The 23,298-nt window shown below is 41.5% G+C and overlaps 2 protein-coding genes across 12 annotated transcripts in view; both read left to right on the forward strand.

Moving 5' to 3' along the window:
- The window catches only part of LOC146521105 (muscle M-line assembly protein unc-89-like), a 28,205-nt gene extending 19,290 nt beyond the window's left edge, over positions 1-8,915 (forward strand). For 8 of the 10 annotated variants that reach the window (XM_085154280.1, XM_085154278.1, XM_085154283.1 and 5 more), the window contains 2 exons: positions 6,749-7,075; positions 8,429-8,915. In XM_085154280.1, coding sequence (XP_085010406.1) covers positions 6,749-7,075; positions 8,429-8,520 — 419 coding nt within the window. In that variant the 3' untranslated portion in view covers positions 8,521-8,915. The remainder of the gene's footprint in view (positions 1-6,748; positions 7,076-8,428) is intronic. The other 2 variants (XM_085154288.1, XM_085154284.1) reach the window with 1 other exon arrangement.
- Positions 8,916-12,501: 3,586 nt separating this feature from the next.
- On the forward strand, positions 12,502-22,080 carry LOC146521106 (butyrophilin-like protein 2). Of its 2 annotated transcripts, none has more exons than XM_085154419.1 (7): positions 12,502-13,349; positions 14,690-15,031; positions 15,188-15,286; positions 16,591-16,917; positions 17,800-18,126; positions 20,951-21,283; positions 21,410-22,080. In XM_085154419.1, the coding sequence occupies exons 1-7, from the start codon at positions 13,313-13,315 to the stop codon at positions 21,499-21,501; spliced, it is 1,557 nt and encodes a 518-aa protein (XP_085010545.1). In that variant the 5' UTR covers positions 12,502-13,312; the 3' UTR covers positions 21,502-22,080. The 2 variants fall into 2 exon arrangements, with proteins under 2 accessions (XP_085010545.1, XP_085010544.1); XM_085154418.1 differs by having other exon boundaries at positions 12,915-13,349; positions 14,690-15,040.
- Positions 22,081-23,298: the final 1,218 nt, after the last annotated feature.

Raw genomic sequence — 23,298 nt, forward strand, 5'->3', positions numbered from 1 at the left:
GCAACTCCGGATGGAGGTAAATACGTTGGACTATAAGATGGGAACAATATTTTCAGTTTTCAAACTTTTTATAGGGCCCTCCCTTTGTGGAGGTTTTTACCCTAGACCTACCAACGGGGTCATGGTGGGAGATTGTTTTTTCCTACTAATTGGGAGTCGCAAGTTTTTGATTATTTTTTGTTTTATGTTTAGTAATATTGTTTTTTCTTCTTTTTTCAAATTTGAGGGGTTGGTTACTGCACATTGTACAAGTCATGAGTGGTGTAGGTAAAATAAACATTATCTCAATCAATATCAATGGTCTGGGGAATCCGGTTAAAAGGAGTAGGTTGTTATCTAAATTGAAACGACACAAGGCGCAGATTATATTCATTCAAGAAACTCGTATGTCAAAAGAAGAACATGAAAAATTTAAAAAGTTTGGCTATGTAAATTCCTTTTACAGTTCATGTAAGAATAGCAGACGAAGAGGAGTTATAACTTTAATTTCTAATACGGTAAATTTTGAAATGCTAGAGGAAATCTGTGACAAGGATGGTAGATATGTTGCTGTTAAAGGGAGGATTAATAATAATGTGGTATCTCTGATAAATGTGTATGCCCCTCCAGAGGGCAACCCAAAATTCTATCAAAAACTATCTGAAAAAATTATTAGTTTTAGTGAAGGGACTCTGATATGTGGGGGTGACTGGAACTGTGTATTAAATCATACTAAAGATACTACAAGCTTAAAAAGACGCAAAAATAATAAATCCAAGGCTCTTAATTTACTTATAAAGGAAGTGGATCTTTGCGATGTATGGAGAGAATTACACCCTCTGGAGAAGGACTATACACATTTTTCAGTAGCCCATAAGGTACACTCAAGGATAGATTTATTTTTGATAAATAGAAGCGATAAACATAGAGTCATAGAGTGTAATATCGGTATAGCTGATCTGTCGGATCACAACGCCATACACTTGACTATTCACTTATATAATCAGAATAAGAAATCATTGTGGAAATTAAATACTGGTATTCTTAACAATGAATCTGTGGTACAAGAGATTAAAAAAGAATTACAAGTCTGTATTGCTGACAACAAGGATGAACAGATGGATCCAACAATAATTTGGGATACTGTTAAAGCAGTAATTCGAGGGTATCTGATATCAAGGACTACCCATATCAAAAAAATGAAAAAGCTCACACAATTCAAATTAGAACAACAATTAAGGGATTTAGAAAAAAAACAGCATACAGATTTGAGTGCCGACTTGGCTGAAAGCATTAAAGATGTAAGAAAACAACTAAGCAATCTGTCTATGGAGGAAATAGAAAAGAAACTGAGATTCACAAAACAAACATTTTATGAGTCTGGTTCTAAAGCAACCAAAGTACTGGCTAAACGGTTAAAATCAATACAAATAAGTAATGCAGTTAATAAGATTAGAGATCCAAACACCAAGGAACTATTATATGAACCAATACAGATAAAAAATGCCTTTCAAAAATATTATAAAACATTGTATAATCAACCTGACCAGAAAAACAGACAAGAAATTGAAGAGTACTTGGATCAGTTAGACCTTCCTTCTATTGGGACAACTCAAAATGAATTTTTAACTAAACCAATTACTAAGGAAGAACTGGATAAGGCAATAAGGAGATTGAAATCTAATAAAAGTCCAGGGAGTGATGGGTATCCCAATGAGTGGTATAAGACTTTTAAAGAGGTTTTGGCTCCTATTTTGATAGATTCCTTTAACTGGACATTGAAACACGCTAAAACTCCACCCTCTTGGAAAGAGGCCATTATATCAGTCTTACCAAAAGAAGGTAAAAACAAGGAAAACTGTGACTCTTATCGCCCAATCTCTATTTTAAATGTGGATTATAAATTATTTACATCCATAATCACAAGACGCTTAGAGCTGTTTCTCCCAGATCTGGTGGATGAAGACCAGACAGGGTTCATTAAGGGGCGACAGACACAAGATAATATACGACGCACATTGCATATAATTAATGAAGTTAATAAAGAGAAAATCCCAACAGCCTTAGTGAGCTTAGATGCTGAAAAGGCCTTCGATAGAGTCTCTTGGATATTTCTTTTTGCTGTTTTGAAGAGAATGGGCTTTAACAGTATCTTCATCGAGTGTATACAATCCTTGTACCACAGGCCATTGGCTAGAGTTAAAATAAATGGGGACCTGACAGACAGTTTTGAGCTCTTCAGAGGAACCAGGCAGGGTTGCTGCCTGAGTCCAGCCCTTTTTGCTCTGTATATCGAGCCTTTGGCTCAGTATATACGGCAAAGTGCAGACTTAAAAGGGGTTTTAGTTTCTAAAATTGAACAACGAATAGGTCTCTTTGCAGATGATATAATTATACACCTACAGGATCCTGACACGACCTTTCCTCGGTTGATTAAAGCATTAAAATATTTTGGCAAAAACTCAGGATATAAATTAAATATCGTAAAGACTCAAGTACTCTGTCTGAATTGTTCCCCCAAAGAATCAATTCAAAATGAATATAAACTAAAATGGGACTCAAATAAGATCAAATATTTAGGTGTCTATCTAACTAGTGAAATAAGTACACTATACGAGGCAAATTATGTAAAGATTAGTAATACAATCCAAAAAGATTTGATTAAATGGGCTCCGCTTGTCATGGACCTTAGCTCAAGAATAGAGGTAATAAAAATGAATGTGCTTCCCCGACTACTGCATCTATTCACTTCATTGCCAGTCCATATACCAGATGCACAATTTGGTAGATGGGATAAATTAGTTAGTAGATTTATTTGGAAAGGGACAAAGCCAAGAATAAGATTTAAAATACTCCAATTAAGAAAAGAAAAAGGAGGACTTGCCCTCCCGAATTTCAAGGAATATTTCTATGCAGCCCAGCTGAGATATATTGTTTACTGGTGTTCACCGGATTACACCTCAAAATGGAAGCATATGGAGATAAATTATTGCTTATCATGTCATCCACAAGCAAGATTGGGAGAAGAAACTATCCAGTCTACGAACACAAATCTCATTACTGAATTCACTATTAAACTCTGGTGGATTATAGTGAAGAAATATAGAATTATAGAAGACTGTAAATTGCTGATTTGGCCTGCATATTCTCGAAAATTCCAAAGTGGACAATGGGATTGTACATTTTTAAGATGGGTCAATAAAGGAATTACAGCAATGTGTATATTAATAGACGGGACAACATTCAAATCCTTCGAGAATTTACAGAGACAATTTGGACTGGATAAATCAGATTTATTTAGGTATTTTCAATTAAGACATTTTTACAATACAGAAATTAGGAAGAAGTTCTTGAGAGAAGGAAGCCATATAATAGAAATAATAACAGGTGCATATAAAAATCCTCCATCAAGAATTTTATCGAAATTATATAATGGCCTGCAAAATTTGAATAGGAATGAAACATTATATATCAAACAAAAGTGGGAATCGGAATTACATCTTGAGTTGTCAGAGGATGACTGGCGATCCATATGTCTCACACAGCATAATTCCACTAGCTCTAGACGATGGAGAGAATATGGCTGGAAAAATGTGATTAGGTTCTTTATTACTCCTTATATCAAAAGCAAGCAGCTGAAAACACCCCAACAATGCTGGAGATTATGTGGAGACTGGGACGCCAATCATTCTCATGTGTTTTGGAAGTGTAAAAATATTAAACCTTACTGGGAAAGCATTGCGGTAACAATGACGAAAGTGCTGGGGTATGACGTGCTGTGTGAGGCACGAGTAATGTATTTTGGAATATGGGAAAATGTAAGAAAGGAGGACCATTACTTGTTTAAAATTATGTTGTTGTCAAGCAAAAAGGTAATAACAAAAAACTGGCTGAAAAGCGACCCTTTAAAATTGGAAGAATGGACTGATGTAATCAAGGACATGTATATAATGGAGAAAATGACCTACACTTTGAGACTGAAATCTGACAAACACCGAAAACAGTGGATAAAATGGATAGCTTATAAGACTCATTCAGCCCCATAGGGCAGGGACCTCTCCTTGTTGTTTTTTTGTTGTTGTTTTTTTTGTTTTGTTTTTTCCCCTTTTCCCTTCTTTCACAGATTGGGTGTCCTTTATTTATTTATTTATTTTATTTTTTTGTGTTCTTTTTTTCGTGTTTTTGTTTGCATGTACTATAAAATTGGAAAAAGTACAAAATAAAAAGTAAAAAAATAAAATAAAAAAATTAGTTTGATGAAGTGAAACTTTTAAGTGTGAACACATGGTGACAGTGGGACATCAGTATGGGTCAAACAGTTTTTCCCATCACTATAATTTCTATTAGCAGTGTTTCTTTCCTGTGGATTTTTTTCCTCTGATGTTCGGGTAAAGATTTGTGTTTGATCGACAGGTGTAGCTGAGACAGAATGATCATAGATCAAATTTGAGCTTTCAGTTTTTTCCTAAACTCCTTAAAAAGTGATTATAAATCAGCGTGTGATCATTTGTAGAAGGTGGTTTATTTTAAGAGTTTCAGTCTGTATTTAAAGTTCATCACAGCACCAAAGCAGCACTGGTGAAAGATAAAAATGATCTTACTATGGTTTCTGAAAGTGGAGTCATCTCTGTGCTGGTCCTTATTGTAGCAACTGATGCTGCTGACCACAACATTAGACTAGAAAAATTTGCATTTCCTGCGAAAATGCAGTGTGGATGCTGTAACGCTGAAGATGTCTGCTGAAAATAGCTGAAAAAGTTAAAAGTTGCAAAAATTGTATGGCGGTGAAGAAACTGAAAATTCTGCTGAAAACAAGTGAAGAAGCAGAAATTTTTGCTGAAAAGTGGTGAAAAGCCAAAAATTCTACTGAAAGGGGTAAAGACGTTGAAATTTGTGCTTAAAAGTGGTGAAAAAAAAAATGTTGCCCTGAGCAGGATTAGAACCTGGCCCTCCTGGTCTCAAGGCAGCTACTCATCTCACTGAGCCAAGGTCATTCTCACAAAGAAAAGGTGGAGAGACTGACAATTCTGCTGAAATGAGCAGAAGCGGCTGAGAATTGTGCTGATAAGAGGTGAAAAGGCTGAAAACTTTGCAGAAAAGAGGTGAATCAGCAGAATTTGGCCTGAAAAGAGTTTTTTCTGAAAACAGCTGAGATTTGTTCTAATAAGAGGTGAAAATTCTGAAAATTCTTCTGAAAAGAGGTTTTTGCTGAAAACGGAAGCAACTAGAATAATAAAGAATAAAGAGAAACGGGAAAACAATAGTGCTTACAGCATCCACACAATTACAGATGCTAGAATACAACATTTGTATTAAAGGAAATTGTCACGGCGCGGCTGTACAGGGCAGATTGGACTCAAACAGATTAAACACAGACACCGGATGAACGTGGCAAGAATTTATTACAACAAGTGAAAAAAACGTGAATACACACTAATATGGAGTTTAGTGGCTATATACAGGTGGAGTGAAATAGTGACTAAGTGAAAACTGTGATTATAAACACTTGGGCTGGGGGAATATATACAAAGGTTAGGGCAGATACACACACACACTGTGAGCTGGGACTGCTATGACTGACACACAATGGTTGGCAAAAGTGACCAGCAACCAGACTGTGTAAGTGGTGACAGTTTGCAGGCGTGGTCGGTGGATTTAGCTGAAGACAGAGCAAAAGATTAGCACAAATACTAACAATCGGCAAGAGACATGAACGGATTAGCACTAACGATGATTAGCAGACGTTCAGGCGACGAGTGGTTGTGAGCGCTGGTCTTAAATACTGCCGACATAATCAGCCTCAGGTGCAGCTCCCAGGTGGAATGAAGGTCTCCACCCAGAGGAGGAGCCCTAGAGCACAGCAAACAAGCATGCCACTCACCCGGACCATGACAGGATATAGTTTAAATTATAGACTTCTGACAGATTCCAATATGTGTGTGAGCAGTCTTCTTCACACAATAAAGTGTGTGGTGGAATCAAGACTGTTTATGTCATGCATCCCACCCCTAAGAAATATTATAAAACACTGCATAAAGGTCATGAAGGCCTGGATGACCTCTTCCTGTTTCCAAATTCAGAGAAACTGAAGTTATTACATTTGGACCTCACACTCTCAGAAACATGGTTTTGGATACAATAATTACTTTTGATAGCATTACTGTGTGTAACCTTTCAGTCAGTGTTGGGAAATGGAGGCAGATGTGTTCATGAATGATCAGGCTCCATTCTATCTTAGAAACCTTACAGTACCGTATTACCACACTCAGGTTTATGGGGACCGGACCGGGGTAGATGCAGACTAGTCAACAGTCCAGCGATGAGTAACACAGAACCGCTCTCTTAAATAGAGCTCAGCATCCTGAAAATCAGTGACTGAGAACAGGTGTGTGGTCCAGAGGCGCGAGCCCCTGATGAGCGCCGCCCAGGCAGAGGAGCGAGAGAGAGACAACACATTGCCCAGTGCAGGGACCATAACAGCAGGCTAACATGTGATTCCCAGAGTTTCTAAAAGTGGAATTAGAGGCAGAACGTTTAGTTGTAAAGTCTCTCTCCCATTAAATCAGCTGTCAGTTTGCAGTCAGGACACAAGGGTTGTTTTTTAAAGACTGGATTTGAACTGAATGAAAAATATTTCTGCCTCTTTTATTTTTTTATTCTGAGATCTGCTTCTGTTCTTCAGATTTCTCTACAACTGTGAAACTGTGAAAACCATCTGTTGCTTTGTGTAGAGCTCATGTTGTGTGTGTTGTATTTGTTGTCCCCTCAGACTGTCAGGTGATCGTGGAGCAGGGGGTGGAGTTTGCAAAGCTGCCTTTCCAAACCACAGCTGAGCTTCCTGAAAAGGCCACAGTGAAGTGGGAACGATATAAACCAGAATACATGATGGTTCACATGTGTCAGAGTGGATCTGACCAGCCTGACAAACAGCACCAGGTTTACAGAGACCGAACAAGAGTGAATGAAGACCTGCTGAGAACTGGAGACCTCAGTCTGACCCTGAAACAGCCCACAGAGAGAGACAGTGGAGAGTACAGCTGTGTGGTCATCAGTGGGGACATCTGGAGGAAGAAAACAGTGCTGCTCACAGTCACAGGTTTGTTTGTGTCTTTGCTCTGATATGTAAGTTAATGCACCGTTAAATGGTTGTTACGAGTTCAGAATAATTAAAGAAAGAAACACAACCACAGAAAAATTAGCATTAACAGAGTAATAACGACAGATGTTCATGAGTGAGTATTTGAGTAGTGAGGGAGGGGCTTTAGTGCTGGTATGTTTCAGTATGATGATCTGAGGTTAGAAGCTCCGGCTCGTTTTCTGTCTTGCCCATCAGAAGATGTTTTTGGTGTGACTGGGCTTCCTATGAGGGCTCATGACTCTCGTTCACCACCATTTGGTGTAGAGCTCCTCTAGATTGAGGTGGTTTTGTAATCCTCTCACCTGAGCTGACAAGCCTCAGCTGGTGCTGCTTGTTTTTTAGGCTACGGGTGGTAAACTTTAGAGTTTAAATGTACTCAGTTTAGGCAGAAGCGCAACAGAGAAAGTTAAACCACAGTAAGGTAAATAAATCCTGACTGTGATGAACTTTGCTGATATTATATCTTCCTGAGCCCTGTACTACAAAGCAAGGTCAGCATCCATCAGTGTAATAGAGATTTAGCAACAGCTAAAGAAATTAAAAACCTGTGTACGGTTTCAAAAACCTTAAATTAATAAACACGTTGTTGTGACAAGGCGATGCACAGTTTTGCTTCGCTCAGTGGTTTCAGTGAAGTACGGCTGAACCTGCACATATAAAACATATTCCACCAGCACAGGATCTGTGATGCTTTTAAAACATGCTGGAAATAAAAGAATCACTGAAAACATGACGGTTCCAAGTGATTTTAAAACAAGACTCTGAAAATAACCAACAGTTTGAGTTGTTATTGTCTCAGCTGCAGACTCGCAGCTGTTCGAAGGTTTGAGAGTAAAGAGGAAATATGAAACCTGAATTCAAACATCGGCCCAGTCTGTGTACAAACAGTGTAGGTGTCCTGTTTTAGGATTTTTCTTTAATGCTTACTGAATATTTTAATTGTTTCAGAAATCTAAGGTTCTACCCATTATTAATACTCACCAGGGAAACACAAAGACATCATAACTCTATGAATCATGCACCAAAACTATGAACTATAACCAAACAAAGACTGTTGAATAAGGAGAATGACACAGTGATGGAGTAGATTAAGTGTGCACAGACCAGCAGGATGATGGTCAATAGTGCTTCTGTGCTCTGCTGCTCAGTCTGTGGCTCAACCCAGCTCACTGTCATCTGAACTCTGGAGTTAGCACATCTCCTGTGTTATTGAAAACTCTCTGCAGGACCTCACTGGACCAGTTTTCACCGATTATGTCTGAGGAAGGAAGCAAGTTTTGTGTGTCTGACTGTGTTGTGTCTCCTCTGCAGGGAGAGTTCAGGTCCAGGATCAAACAGGGGACATCAGGAACAGAAGCAGCTCCATTGATCCGACTCCTCTGATGGCTGATCAATCAGTTTGATCTGTGTGTTCTTTGATTATTGATCAGTGATGTCAGAGTGGAGTCAGTGTGATGTTGTTGTTGTGTGTTTGAGACTTTTAGTGTCCATGAAGGTCTCTGCTGCCGTAGATCCTCTGAACTGTGACAGAGGTCTCACTCTGGAGGAAACTCTCAGCACTTTCCAGCAGCTCCTCCATCATGGAGGACGTTCCCTCACTGTAACAGGTGGAGGAGAGAGGAGAGGAAGCACAGGTGGATCCTCTGAGGAAGAGGAGGGTTCCTACAAACACATGATCACATGACCAGAGGACAAGCATGTGCAGAAACACATTAAAGTCAGTCTGTAAACACGTTTGTGTAAATTCTAGTCGTGTTTTTCTGTTACATTCAAATAAAAGCAGAGAAAGCAGAACAAATGCTGAAGCTGTCTGTGTGAAATAAAGGAGTTACAGTACTCACACACACACACACAGTAGGGGTGGGTTTTAATAATCGATTTTTCAATTAAAATTGATTTTAACTGGAATAAACCGATATCAGTTCATTAAATCTGGAAATCGGTGCAGACACAGACAAGTTTGCCACGTTTGAAACGTCAAAGCGGTTAGCAGAAGGTTACCATCATGGTTACTTTTCTCTGTATCTATGAAGCGCCTTGAGGCGACTTTTGTTGTGATCTGGCGCTATATATTTGGCTATATATTTCATATAAATAAAATTGAATTGAATTGAACAGGACATTTTGATATTTTGAGGGTATTTTTGAGATACACTGCATGAAAAATGTAAATAAATATTATAATGCAAATGCGATAGCTCATGCTGATGGCTATTCCAACGTAGGAAGTGTTACGGACAATTGATAGGACAGGTGTGTTGGGACGACCGTGGCTCAGGCGGTTGGGAAACACATCTGTAACCGGAAGGTCGCCGGTTTCATCCCCGGGCTCTCTGTCCTGGTCGTTGTGTCCTTGGGCAAGACACCTGTTGGCCAGGTGTTGGCTGATATGGCGATATGGCAGCCTCGCTTCTGTCAGTCTTCCCCAGGGCAACTGTGGCTACAACTGTAGCTGAGAGTGAATGAATAGTGGCATTGTAAAGTGCTTTGGGTGCCTTGAAAAGAGCTATATAAATGCAATCCATTATTATTATTATTTCTAGAATATTACCGTATTTTTCGGACTATAACGCGCCCTGTCGATGAACGGGTCTTTTTTCCTACATAAGACAGACTTCAATACTTGAAATGTGCAATTCACTTGTATTTTTATTTTTATTCCTATTTATTCTATTTATCCCCTTCGTATATTTTATTTATATATGTCTCTGTATTTATATATGTGTATATATATAATATTCTGCTCACGCTCTGTAACTTCTGTCGGTGCTGTGCTTTTGGAAACCGAATTTCCCAGAGGAACCCACCCGAGGGATTAATAAAGTCTTATCTTTAGCAAGGAATGTAAGGTGCACTGGTTCACAGATGCAAGATGGCGCCTGTGTTTGGCTGTGCCGCTGCCTCTGTCCATCTGTTTGTTTACTTTTAAAGTTGTGCTCGTGTCTTTTCTACACTTTTGTCCAGCATCATCTCCCTCCGGATTTATGATCACCATGTGTTATTGCGATAGCGTTAAATCTGCTATGGATAATTTTCAGAGTCAACGAAACAAGGGTGTTTTTCCACCGGCGCTTGGGCGCGGCGCTTGGGCGCGGCGCTTGGGCGCTTGGGCGCTTGGGCGCGGCGCAGCACCAGGTTTACCTCCATTCTTGCCAGTCAGCTCTTTTTTGCTTCCCAGGCCTCATCTGAGGTAATGGGGGAAGAGAGCGGGCTTTTTTGTGCTGCTTCGTCGGCTTAGCAGAGAACTGGATCTTCAGGGGCTTTACTCTTGGGCTGCTGCCAATAAGATACGCCTGAGACTTGTTGGAGCTGGATTATTCCCCACAACTCCCTGTGTTAACCACCCGGGCTGTCACCTGAAAGCATGGAAAGCCACAGCTCATCGCAGTAGGAACCCTGATTTACCGTGTGGCTCACCACATTGTGCGGACTCTGTTCCTGGGCGTTAAGGCGTCCGTTAAGGATCTCAAAACTGGATTATAGATGGCAGACAGTTGGTGTCGTAAACCACCGCTCTGTTCAAGGATGGTTTCTCACAATGGACATAAATGGCTTCTTTCACTCTTCTTTCAAACCATCTGTCCAAAATGGGAACATTGGCATCCTTGAAAGAGTGACCTTTGACCTTTAGATGCAGATGGACAGCTGAGTCTTGTCCTGTGGACGTGGCTCTTCTGTGTTGTGCCATGCGCTTGTGAAGTGGCGGTTTGGTCTCTCCAATGTAGAGGTCTGGGCATTCCTTGCTGCTGTACAGCAAACACCACATTGTTAAGTTTGTGTTTTGGCGTTTTGTCTTTCGGGTGAACCAGTTTTTGTCTGAGTGTGTTGCTGGGTCTGAAGTACACCGGGATGTCATGCTTGGAGAAAACCCTCCTGAGTTTCTCTGATACACCGGCTACATAGGTGATGACAATGTTGTTGCGTCTGTCCTTCTTATCCTCCCTAGTTGGTGTCTCATCTTCTTTTCTTTGCCTCTTTGCTGACTTTATGAACGCCCAATTAGGATAACCACATGTTTTAAGTGCTTCCTTTACATGCGTGTGTTCGGAAGGGAAAAAGAAGGAACTCAAGACAACAACATTGTCACCCCACTTTGCAGTTATTTATTTGTAAAAAATGTTTGGAATCATGTATGATTTCCGTTCCACTTCTCACGTGTTCACCACTTTGTGTTGGTCCTTCACGTGGAAGTCCAATAAAATTGATTCATGTTTGTGGCTGTAATGTGACAAAATGTGGGAAAGTTCAAGGGGGCCGAATACTTTTGCAAGCCACTGTATATGCAGGGGCGGATCTAGAGACATTTTCTTAGGGTGGCATGAGGGTGGCAAAGAAATCAAATGAGGGGGCAAAATCAAAGCCTGTTTTTCAAACACACATGCAGGTGGTTACATGTGGTTAAAATAATTCAAATGCAGTAAGTATACACGTTTTTCATATACATATAGTTTATAATTTAATTATTGTCTGTAGCCCACATAATTACACACTTTAGTTACATAAAACATGTGAGTTTTGATTTTATGTCCTGTATAGCCTGTATGATAAATACATTTGTAGCCCAATAAGTATAAAAACCCACAAATTATGTGTGACAGGAAAAAACAATGTTGGTCCACCAAAAGACAGAGGAGAACAGCACAGGGATAAACCTGCAGGCCTGACAGCAGGAGGTGTATCACTCCACTGGTTTTCTACTCAGTGACAGTGTTTACAAATGTGCCTCTGTGACATTCATCAGTGCCCTCACTGACACACAAAACGACTACACAACAGAACAACTACACGAGACAACACACTAACTATACACTCCACACCAAACGTCACAAATCTCCCACATCTAAAATCTCTCTCTCTCTCTCTCACCAAAAACCAAATCCCACTTAATTAATTGGTTGACATGGTACATTTTTCCATTGGGCCTTTCTTTCTATTATTGTACGATCTACTGTACAATATAATAGCACATTGAGGCGACTTTTGTTGTGATTTGGCGCTATATGAATAAAATTGAATTGAATTGAATTGGTCAAAAATGACTCCAAGGTTCCTCACAGTGTTACTGGAGGCGAAGGTAATGCCATCCAGAAAAAGAATCTGGTTAGATACCATATTTCTATGATGTTTAAGGACGAGAACAATAACCTCAGTTTCATTTGTACAGATCACTTTGACATGCTGGTGGGAGGAGTCAGGAGAGGACTTGCTCTACCTGCTGAGCCACCCGAGGAACCCTCAGGGTGTAGTCATTCTTTTTAAACTGAACCTTTGTTCTGCTTGTTTTTTGACACACAAACAGCACTGTTGGAATGTGCCACACACAGAGTGTGCGCTCACATTATGTGGCATATTTGTGTGTATTGAACCGTCAGCTCTGACACACACAGTATAAACAGCACATATAAAGTCCACAGTGTGGACACCAAGCAGGGAGTGAACAGGCTCAGGCAGCAGCAGTGCTGATATATGCCTGGCCTCCATTCTTCTCATTAAAGCTGCTGAGCCTCCAAACAACAACATTCACACATGTGAGCCTCACAAATATCACCGACAACCAAAAGTCCCATTTTTATATTGATGCCAGCATTATTCCATCATGAAGCAACGATAGAAACACATCTTCAGTTCATCTCTGTTGGAGCTTCTTGTTCAGTGAAAGGACAAAAAGCTGCCAGTAAATCAGATTCACTCTGCTGCACTGAAACACTGTGGACACAGTCTGGAGACACGCAGACTTTAAACTTTATTTGCCTGATTTGAAAAGAAACCACATCATAAATATGATCATGTGGGACTTTAGAAACAGAGGATCGCTGTGATCAGAGAACCTGGCCTCGTTGATAACCTGTACTGAGCTTTTCACATCTGCATCATTGTAGCGACAGCGGAAGGGAAGTTTGAGTGTCAGGACTGAAGGTGGAGCTTTGTGCATGTCAGGGTGAGGCTGCAGCAGCCGCCTCCAACCGGAGCGCTCGGGCAAGAAACTAGGAGGAAAGCCGACGTCCTCCTCTTTTCTCAGAAGTGATCTGTGGCCGGCCGGACTTCATTCCACAGATGTGCTTTAACAAAGTGTGAAGCTGAACTCTGAGCTGTGACAGTGTGAGAGTGTCAGTAGATGATCAGCAGAGGAAAGTGAAGCTGCTGTGAGCTGATGTCCTGAAGGGCTTTTAAAGAGTCTCTGAGTTTGACAGGAACATGAAGATGTTTGTGGTGTTTGTGATCCTCCTGCACGGTAAGTACACCTTCCTCTCTCTGCTCTCATCATCAGCTTTTCTTTCATCTCTCTCTCTTTAATGTGTTGAAGTGCAGCAGGAGGAGATTTCCATCAAACACTGGATTCTGATTCAGATCAAACTAACAATCCAAAGCAGCAACTTTCAAATCTCTGGAATCTTCTTGGTGGCTTTCAGATCAGCTACATATTTAAGTAAAGTACAGATACCTTAAAACTGTACTTAAGTACTTACTGTCATTGTCCTGAGTCATTTTTACACAGCCTTCTCTGTTTTCTTGTGTCTCTACATCATGTTGAGTTCATTTGTAGTTCTAGGGGTTATTCTATGGGTCCTAAGTTGTTCAGTGTAGTTTATTGGATTTCCCCTCGTGTCTCCCTCTGAGTATTAGAGTTCTGGTGCCTTGTTTCCCCTCCTTATGTTTTATTCCATGTTTCCCAGCCTGTCTGTCTGAATCCTGCACAGACATGCTGGGACGGCATGTCTGTGCAGGATTTGCATACTAATGATTAAGAAACTGACCTCCCAGCCCATTGTTCCTTCAGTGAGCTGGTTTCAGTCATTATGCAAAGGTACTGTTTATAAGATTGAAACCTGCAGTCAGCTGAGACTGAAGAAGTCACTTGGATGAGTGACAAAACACTTATCTCACAAAACGCTACGTCCAGATGACCAGAATCAACTTTTTGGGATAATCTGAAAATACTGTGTTATTTCCACTGTTGCGTGGATGATATACAGCTGTATGTTGCACTAATTGCAGCAACAAAAATGTATTCTGAATCTGTTGCTCTGATGTAAAACGCTTCCATCAGCTTAGTGATTTCAGATCTGGATTCCTCTTAGTCACTCCCAAACCTTTAATTTGTAAAAAAGACTTGAACATCTGTCCTCCAACATCAGGACTTCCACTCTCAGTCTATTTGTGCTGTTTCATCAGTCACACATTCTCATCTGACACAGACTTGGAGAAAACCTCCATCCCCTCATCATGTTTGGACTGTTATCTCTACTCAGCACTCAGCCAAACATGTTCCCACTTTAGCTCATCCACAACTCAGGTTACAGATGTTTTTACAAACTGAAAGACAGCAATCCTTATCATTCTCATGCAAATTGAACTGCACCAGCTGTCTGTTAGATACAGAACTAACTTTTAAAGCCTCACATCTGCTCGTTCCTCCACTTCCTCTAAACTTCCGGCCTCTTCCTTTTTTTATCTGTGAGTTGTTAAAATGTTGAATGTTTCTGTCGTTCTGTCTCCTGGTTTCTGTAAATGTGTCTAAACTTGATCTTCACCTCAAAGTGACTCATGGAGTCTCTGTCTGTGTGTCCTCAGTTTCCCAGCATGCCTCAGCTGTGGAATCATATGAGGGGGCATCATTTGTAGTGCTGCCCTGTGAGTTTGACACTTTCAACCTAAGAAATGCCTCAGTGGTGTGGAGTCGCTCCGACCTCAGTCCTCCAACCGTCCACCACCGTCAGCTTCAAGGAGACGAACTGAAAGATCAAAACCAGCGTTACAGCGGCCGAACATCCATGAAGACTGACGCTCTGGAAACTGGAGACCTCAGCCTGAACCTGACCAACCTCCAACTGTCTGACAGCGCCACCTACACCTGCTCCATCAGAGATTTTGGACGTGAACTGAGTTGGAGTGATGTACAGCTGCAGGTCAAAGGTGCTGCAGGTCATTAACAAACACCTGCTGTAGATACATCGGTCATCACTCAGATAAAACTTATCAGAGCAATCATATTGGCTCTTTGATTGAAATGTAGGCCTATTAGGTCAGTCAGAGGTCAAAGGTCATGCTGTTCTTTTTGTTTCTCCACAGAACAGTTTCCATCCTGGGCCACAGCTCTCCTGGTTCTCCTGGTTCTTCTTGTGGTTTCTGGAGGTCTTCTATTTTATTTCCGGCACTATTTCATGTCAGGTGAGTGTCTCCTACTACACTACCCATAATGCCGATGGTCAGCAGGTGTCCTCTGGTGGCTCCTTGACTGTGGCTCACACAAACTTGTTCCAGAAGCTGAAAGAGTTGAGAGTTATAAACAGCTGATACAGAGAGCTGAAGAGAAACTTCCAGGTTTGTTCCAGAAGTCAGAAAACCTCCTTCAGACTCAGTCATTGATCAGTGAAACAGCTCCACAGCATGACTTTACTAAACAGTGTGTGTGCTTCACTGCATTGATCTGACACAGAGGCTGCATGTGGACAAGCTGTTCTTTCATTATCTGCAATTTAACCAGTTTTACTTTTTACCAAAAGTTTCACTGTGATTGGTCATGAGTTAGCAGAGGTTACAAAAAAAACCCCAACTAATACTCGAGAACACAGACATGTGAATAATATTGTAACTTTACAATACAATCGCGATCGTGACTCACGAGGTTGCAGCTCATCTTGTAATTTGACGGTTGCTGATTCGAGCCCTCCGACAGTCTTAGCCATTGTGTCCTTGGGCAAAACACTTCACCTACTGGTGGTGGTCAGAGGGCTCGGTGGCGCCAGTGTCCAGCAGCCTCGCCTCTGTCTGTGCGCCCCAGGTGGCTGTGGCTACAATGTAGCTGCCATCACCAGTGTGTGGATGTGTGGATGACTGGTTGTGTAAAGCGCTTTTGGGTCCCTTTACCATTTACAATGCAATGTACACCAGATCACTGTAATCCAATAAAGGTTAAAAAAAAAAAACTACGTTACAGAGATCTCCATGATAAGATTTGATTATACATTTATTTTATTATACTGTCATTAATATTTATTATTTTCACACAGTGGTCACTGACATCTAATATGTGTGTGTTGGTTATAGTTATATAAAGGTTCAGGATCAATGTGATGAAATTAGGAGCAGCAAGCTTTGTGTGTGAAGAAAGCTCCTCAAACTGGAATCTATCAGATATGATTCAAATCACTGTAGTAAATTTCCTTTAATAATGTTCTAGTGTTTGTAGTATCATCATCATCATTGTTTATTTATATAGCACTTTAAAAACACACAAGGCTGACCAAAGTGCTGAACAATGGAAACATAATAGATATAATAAGAATAATAAATACGATAAAATAATAAACTTAGTGAAAAACAATAAAATACAGTAGTATATAGTAGTAAAATGTTGTGGTCTACACTGAGGTCTAACAGGACAAGCACAGAAATAAGTCCTCTGTAACAGGTCATAAGGAGAACATTAGTAACTTCACTACAGCTCATGTTGTGCTTTGTTGTCCTCTCAGTTTACCAGGTGGGGGTGGATTCAGGGGTGGAGTCTGTCCAGCTGATCTGCAAAACAACAGTTTGTCTGCCTAAAGATGCTAAAGTGGAGTGGAAGGATGAAGATGACAGGAAGGTCCACGTGTATGAGAACGGCTCTGACCAGCCTGAAGAACAGGACGATAAATACAAGAACCGAACAAAGATGAAGAGAAACTTACTGGAACCTGGAGACCTCAGTCTGACCCTGAAACACCCCACAGATGGAGACAACTCCACCTACACCTGCACCGTCTACAGCAGGGAGGGAAACATCCTGATGGAGAAACAAGTGGAGCTGAAAGTCAGAGGTCAGTGCTGTAGATACAGGTCAAAATGTGGATTGAGATGAAAAGAGATGCTTTTTATGTAACGCTTTACCTACTGTCAGCTTGAAGGCCTGTGGTACAAATTATTAGAGATAGGCTGATCATATGATTTGAAGCATGAATTAATGTCAGGACGTCTTTGAGCAGTTTTGTATGAATGGGGTAGTGAGTCCAGCTGTGATTGTTGATTTTCTATTGAATGGACTTTTTCAAATCAAGCTGTAGGCCTGTGTTTGTGAGCTCATTAACAGCTGTTTATTTAGAGATACGTGGTCCTCACAGGACAGCCACTACAAACATATGATTTTATAGAATATGATGCATTACTGCAGATTCAACACAATAGAAAGGATTTGAAATGAGCTCAGCCTTAAACATGTGCAGCAGTAATATTGATCCATAGAACACTGATGGGAACATTGTTCTGCACAATAAGTACTTTGACTTTTCATACTTTATGTACAATTTGCCAGTACTGCAGTTTTGTGTGTAGTGAGGTGTTTTCATGGTGTTTTCTTGGTGCTTTTACTAAAGGAACGCTTCTATCAAATTCTTCCAAATGTTGTCAAACTGAGCTGTGTGATGAAGTGAGTGTGACAGAAACACTCAGACTGTGTTTCTCTGCTTCATCAAGTCAAATCTGGTCCTCAGAGACTGAATAAAGTCCTGTCCCACTAACAGCAGCTCCAACAGTCTGTTCACTGCTTTCTTCCTGTCAGTCTTCATCTTTCTGCTGCGTCTCCTCTTCACACTGACCACTTTCTATCTAACAGTGAGCTCCCAGTGAAGCAGCAGCATTCAGCCTGTTAGAGTCAACACAAATGTCTCCATCCAAGCTCATGTTGTGCTTTGTTGTCCTCTCAGTCCCCCAGGTGGAGGTGGATTCAGGGGTGGAGTCTGTCCAGCTGCCCTTCAACACCACACTTCACCTGCCTGAAGACGCTAAAGTGGAGTGGATGGACAACAATGATAATAAGGTCCATGTGTTTGAGAACGGCTCTGACCAGCCTGAAAAACAGAGTGAGTTTTATAGAGACAAAACGAAGATGAATGAAAACCTGCTGAAAACTGGAGACCTCAGTCTGACTCTGAAACACCCCACAGACTATGACAACAGGACCTACACCTGCACCGTCTACAACAGAGAGGGAAATATCCTGCTGAAGAGAACGGTGGAGCTGAAAGTCCGAGGTCAGTGCTGTAGATATAGGTCAAAATGTGGATTGAAGTTTTTTCTGTTTCTATTTTGATATTTGGTGGATATTCATGTGTGTTAAACTGGATGAAAGCAGCTGTGAGGCACTGCAGCAGCTCTACACCTGTGCCAACAACCAACCAACACCTGGGTGGAGTCCCAGCTGAAGCTGAGAGATACTCAGAGATCAGAGACAGAAGCTGCTGTATGTAAGCGTTCTACAGGACGGCTTACACAAACCTGATGTTACTGATGTCTCCTCGATAGATCTCATGGACCAAAGGCTCTCTGTGTCATCTTGGCTCCAGCTGAACTAAACTGAGAGTGAATTTGGGCTTTTAGGGAGGGGTGAAAGCAGAGCGCTGTAAAGGAAAGGGCTGTGATTGGTTCCTAACACGTCAATGAGAAGAAAGGAAAGCTTCACAGCAACATGAATGAAACAAAGTGTTTTGATGACGACTGAAAGCCAAAACTGTCACTGAAATCAGAATTCAGGGGCACAGCCAGAAGACAGAGAACCGTGGAAATAGTGGTCAGCGGGTACTTGATGGAGTGTTTCCTGCTTGCTGGACTCCATATGATATGTTAGCAGAGAGTGTCTGGCTCTTGATTGGTTGAAGTGGAGAACATCTGCTGCAGAAAGATGCCTCCTGGTCCATGGTGGACATAGATGGTTTCTTTCACCCGTCTCTGTCCAGAATGTGAACCTTTGCATCCTCAAAAGTGTGATCTTTGTCCTTGAGATTCAGATGTACAGCTCAGTCTTGTCCTGTCGAGGTGGCTCTTTATGTTTTCCAATGTAGACGTCTGAACATTTCTGGCTGTTAGCACGAATGCTCAATGCAAATCTGGGACTGTCCACCAATTGCTCTTAGAACTGTAGAAGCTTCTCGGATGAGAAGTGAAATGTCTTCAAGAAACTTAAAGAAGTCCAGAAGCTTTTCTTTCAAAGTTCCTTAGACTTTTTGGAATATGCTTTGTGCCCACGTGGATAAGGATGGTGTTGGCCTCTGCACAGGATCGTATTCTGCCCAGAAACTTTTCTAAAATGTTGCAGAGTATGGGCAAAGACAGAGTGCATGTGTTCTGGAATAGCAGTGTTATGTCTAGTTTCTTAGCAGCCAACAAGATGGTGTATTGGTCAGAATACAGGAAGGAGGACAAGAGGGTTCCACTTTGCTTAACTGTTGAAGTCAGCTGGTTTTTTGTCACCTTAATAGACAGTGTTGCCTGCAGTCTGATATAACAAATAAACTGCCATTAGGGCAACTATATTACAGCAACAGTGGTTAAGCTAACATAAACTCAAAGATGTCTTATTGTCGCTACCCGATCCGTACCGTAAACCCGATCGGTACCCCGCATGCGCAAATCTTACGTCACTTCCTCTCTTTGCCAGCATTGCGACATTCAATATATTTGAAAGATACGGTTAGCGCCCAGTTAGCTCCTAGCATTTCTCCACAGCTCTGCCTCCTTTTTGACTACCGGGACATTTAAACAATGGATAATCCGTTTACAAACAAATTCATGCTTTTCTCCTCAACAGAGAGCGTTCCCCGATTGAACAACAGCGCCGTAAAATAAGAAGAATGGCGCCTAATTACAGACTTAATAATACAGACTTTGTAATATGTCACGTGTAGATTCATCAGCCAGATTAAGTGTTTACTGACAACTGACAGTGATAGCGGACATCATCATCACTATTCCAGTCAATCCTCTCCACACAGACAAGCATAAACACACTCGACTATCACTAAATCAAATTTAACACACGTTTGTAATGACGCTAATTCAGTTTACAATAGGGTTCATTCGCTTAGTCAGCAGGTGGCAGTATCCTCATACACTGGGGAGTACACTGCCATTAATCGAACAGAAGAAGAAGAAAACATCTGCACATGCACGGTACGGATCGGGGAGCCCTGATCCGTAACTATCTTTTTATTCTTCGTTTTTGTCTACATTGTACTGAAATGCTTCATTATTGGAAACATTTTAAGAGATACTTGTTATTCTTAACATCCTAACAGATACTCTGACCTGTAACTATCGTAAAACGCTTTGACCGGAAGTAGACACCTTTCGCGCATGCGGGGTACCGATCGGGTTTCCGGTACGGATTGGGTAGTGACACTTATAAAGATTATTTAAACATCCATCTTTGCATATACATATCAACAACATAATGAACAATAACTGGTGTACTGCATTCATTGTCAATCACTTGAAAATGATCCCCAACATTTCTCGTGCTGTCTTCCTTGGGAGTTGGGAGTTCGCCTTGTAATCGGAAGGTTGCTGGTTTGAGCCCCGGCTTGGACAGTCTCGGTCGTTGTGTCCTTGGGCAAGACACTTCACCCGTTGCCTACTGGTGGTGGTCAGAGGGCCCGGTGGCGCCAGTGTCCGGCAGCCTCGCCTCTGTCTGTGCGCCCCAGGGTGGCTGTGGCTACAATGTAGCTGCCATCACCAGTGTGTGAATGGGTGGATGACTGAAAGTGTAAAGCGCTTTGGGGTCCTTAGGGACTAGAAAAGCGCTATACAAATGCAGGCCATTTACCATCTTATGAGCTGCTATAAGGGCTGCTCCATTCTCAGGATTCTAAATTGGATTATTGAAGCAGTTCCTCTCGGCCTTATTTGCAGCTCCACTCTTGTTTTTGCTCTAATAATTATTTCTCTCCATGAGCTGTTTCTCTGCCTGAAGGAGGCGCCACTCCATCGCTTCATTTAGTGCAGAAAAAGAGTCACATGATGCGGCTCTGTGAACACCAATCACACTTTGTACAGCTCATGTTGTGTTTGTTGTCCTCTCAGTGTGTCAGGTGGAGGTAGAGGAGGGGGCGGAGTCTGTCCAGCTGCCCTTCAGAACCACACAAAACCTGCCTGAAGATGCTACAGTAGAGTGGGTACGCTATGAACCTGAACCAGTAATAGATGTCCACGTGTATAAGAACGGCTCTGACCAGCATGAAGAACAGCACCAGGTTTACAGAGACCGAACGAAGATGAATGAAGACCCGCTGAGAACTGGAGACCTCAGTCTGACCCTGAAACACCCCACAGAGAGAGACAGTGGGAAATACATCTGTGGAGTTCAGAGCAAGAACATCTGGATAAGATTCAAAACAGTGCAGTTCAAAGTTAAAGGTTTGTGCTTGTGTGTGTGTGTGTGTGTGTGTTTGTGTGCGTGTGTGTTTCTGTGTGTGTGTGTGTGTGTGTGTGTGTGTGTGTGTGTGTGTGTGTGTCTCTGACTGTGTTGTGTCTCCTCTGCAGGGAGAGTTCAGGTCCAGGATCAAACAGGGGACATCAGGAACAGAAGCAGCTCCATTGATCCGACTCCTCTGATGGCTGATCAATCAGTTTGATCTGTGTGTTCTTTGATTATTGATCAGTGATGTCAGAGTGGAGTCAGTGTGATGTTGTTGTTGTGTGTTTGAGACTTTTAGTGTCCATGAAGGTCTCTGCTGCCGTAGATCCTCTGAACTGTGACAGAGGTCTCACTCTGGAGGAAACTCTCATCACTTTCCAGCAGCTCCTCCATCATGGAGGACGTTCCCTCACTGTAACAGGTGGAGGAGAGAGGAGAGGAAGCACAGGTGGATCCTCTGAGGAAGAGGAGCGTTCCTACAAACCACATGATCACATGACCAGAGGGGCGTGGCCTTCAGTGGTCGTAATAAAGGAACAGTCCACATGTTCCACTTTGAAGGCTCATCACCAACAAAGCAGACCTGTGATCACTTTGAGTCAGTATGATGGATTGTTTGGATTTGTCTTTGTTTCTCTGGCTTTTCTTGTGTGTCTTTGTATGTTGGATAGAGTCATGTGACCTGCCCAGGGACTACACATGGAAATGAGCAGTTTAGCTCAAATCTGGCAGGTTTCCATCTTCTGTTTTTATCCTGATGTCCCTGAACATGAACACTGTCCCTGTCAAATAAATCCAGATACAAAGATCATTAGCATGTCAGCTGCTAACTGCATTGTGTATTTTTATACTGATGTACATCACCTACACTGAAGTACTCTGTTATAAACTTGGTTCTCAATGACTGAATCTCATTATCATAAACTAAAATTCATATGAATCTCTGCTACACTTAATGCAACATAAATCTGACCATGAGGCCACAGACACTGTGCACAGCAGTCACACACTGTTCTGTACTGTGAATGCACCACATTAATGCAGACTAAACGGTTTATCCTGCACAAAACTATTTTCATGCAACATTCGAACAACAATCACAAAGTAAGTATAATTTAGCTTGTTTTGCAGGACGTTACATAATATGAAAAATACATCATTTAACACAACACAGAGAGTCACCACCATCTCTAAGCAACTTATCAAAGACATTACATTCATGGACATTAAATACATGCTTTGGGTCAAATGTCTTTCCATGTTTGAGGTGTTTCCATGTTTGTTGTGATTAGGGATGGGTATCGTTTAGGTTTTAAACTGTGCTCGAACCGGTGCTTAAAGAATGGAGAACACAAAATTGGTCCAAAAACCTCTCATGTTTAGCTGTTTTTTTGTGAAATAATAACAATGTTAGCCTTTTCTGCAGCTATAGGGCATATATGGTATCACTCTTGGCTGGAAGCAGTGCTTAAACAATTGCAAAAACACAAACTTTGTCCAAAAACCTCTCATGTTTAACTGTTTCCCACTTTTTCTTTGGTCATTTTAGCCTTTTTGTCCAGGGTGAAGGGAGTATCTGCCATCAAACAAGAAGACAGCCGCATGTAGCTATGATGATGTTTGCTAGTTCACCTTACATGCATTAATGTAATAACGTGGTTAGCCTACTCAACGTAAATTACACATGAACAACATTAAGCTACTCACGCAGAGAAGAACGGCTGCTGCTGCCATCATCATCCGCCATCATTTCTGCTACACTGGCAGGGCTAGGGGCCAGGACTCTCCTCTTTGGGTTCCTGGTGGGATGTTGCTAACTCCGTGTTGTTAAGGGTTCAAATATTGAGGAGGGATACAGGAGGAATTCTAAAATAACAACACTGATCCGGCCGAGTGGAGTCAAACGATGATTTTAATGAACACGCGTGGGAGATTAACACTGTACGCAGACAGCATCGATCTCCGTCTAACAATACACAAGCAGTTGTTTTTATCAGGGAAATTTATAACGCCC

The sequence above is a fragment of the Neolamprologus multifasciatus genome, chromosome 3 (genome assembly GCF_963576455.1).
Source record: "Neolamprologus multifasciatus chromosome 3, fNeoMul1.2, whole genome shotgun sequence".
Taxonomy (NCBI): domain Eukaryota; kingdom Metazoa; phylum Chordata; class Actinopteri; order Cichliformes; family Cichlidae; genus Neolamprologus; species Neolamprologus multifasciatus.

Excerpts from the sequence above, each read along its gene's own strand:
- LOC146521106 (XM_085154418.1), top strand. The coding sequence starts at position 13,313 with ATGAAGATGTTTGTGGTGTTTGTGATCCTCCTGCACG. Across the intron at positions 15,041-15,187 it reads GCAGGTCAAAGGTGCTGCAG|AACAGTTTCCATCCTGGGCC; the intron begins GTCATTAACAAA and ends GTTTCTCCACAG. Across the intron at positions 15,287-16,590 it reads CCGGCACTATTTCATGTCAG|TTTACCAGGTGGGGGTGGAT; the intron begins GTGAGTGTCTCC and ends TTGTCCTCTCAG.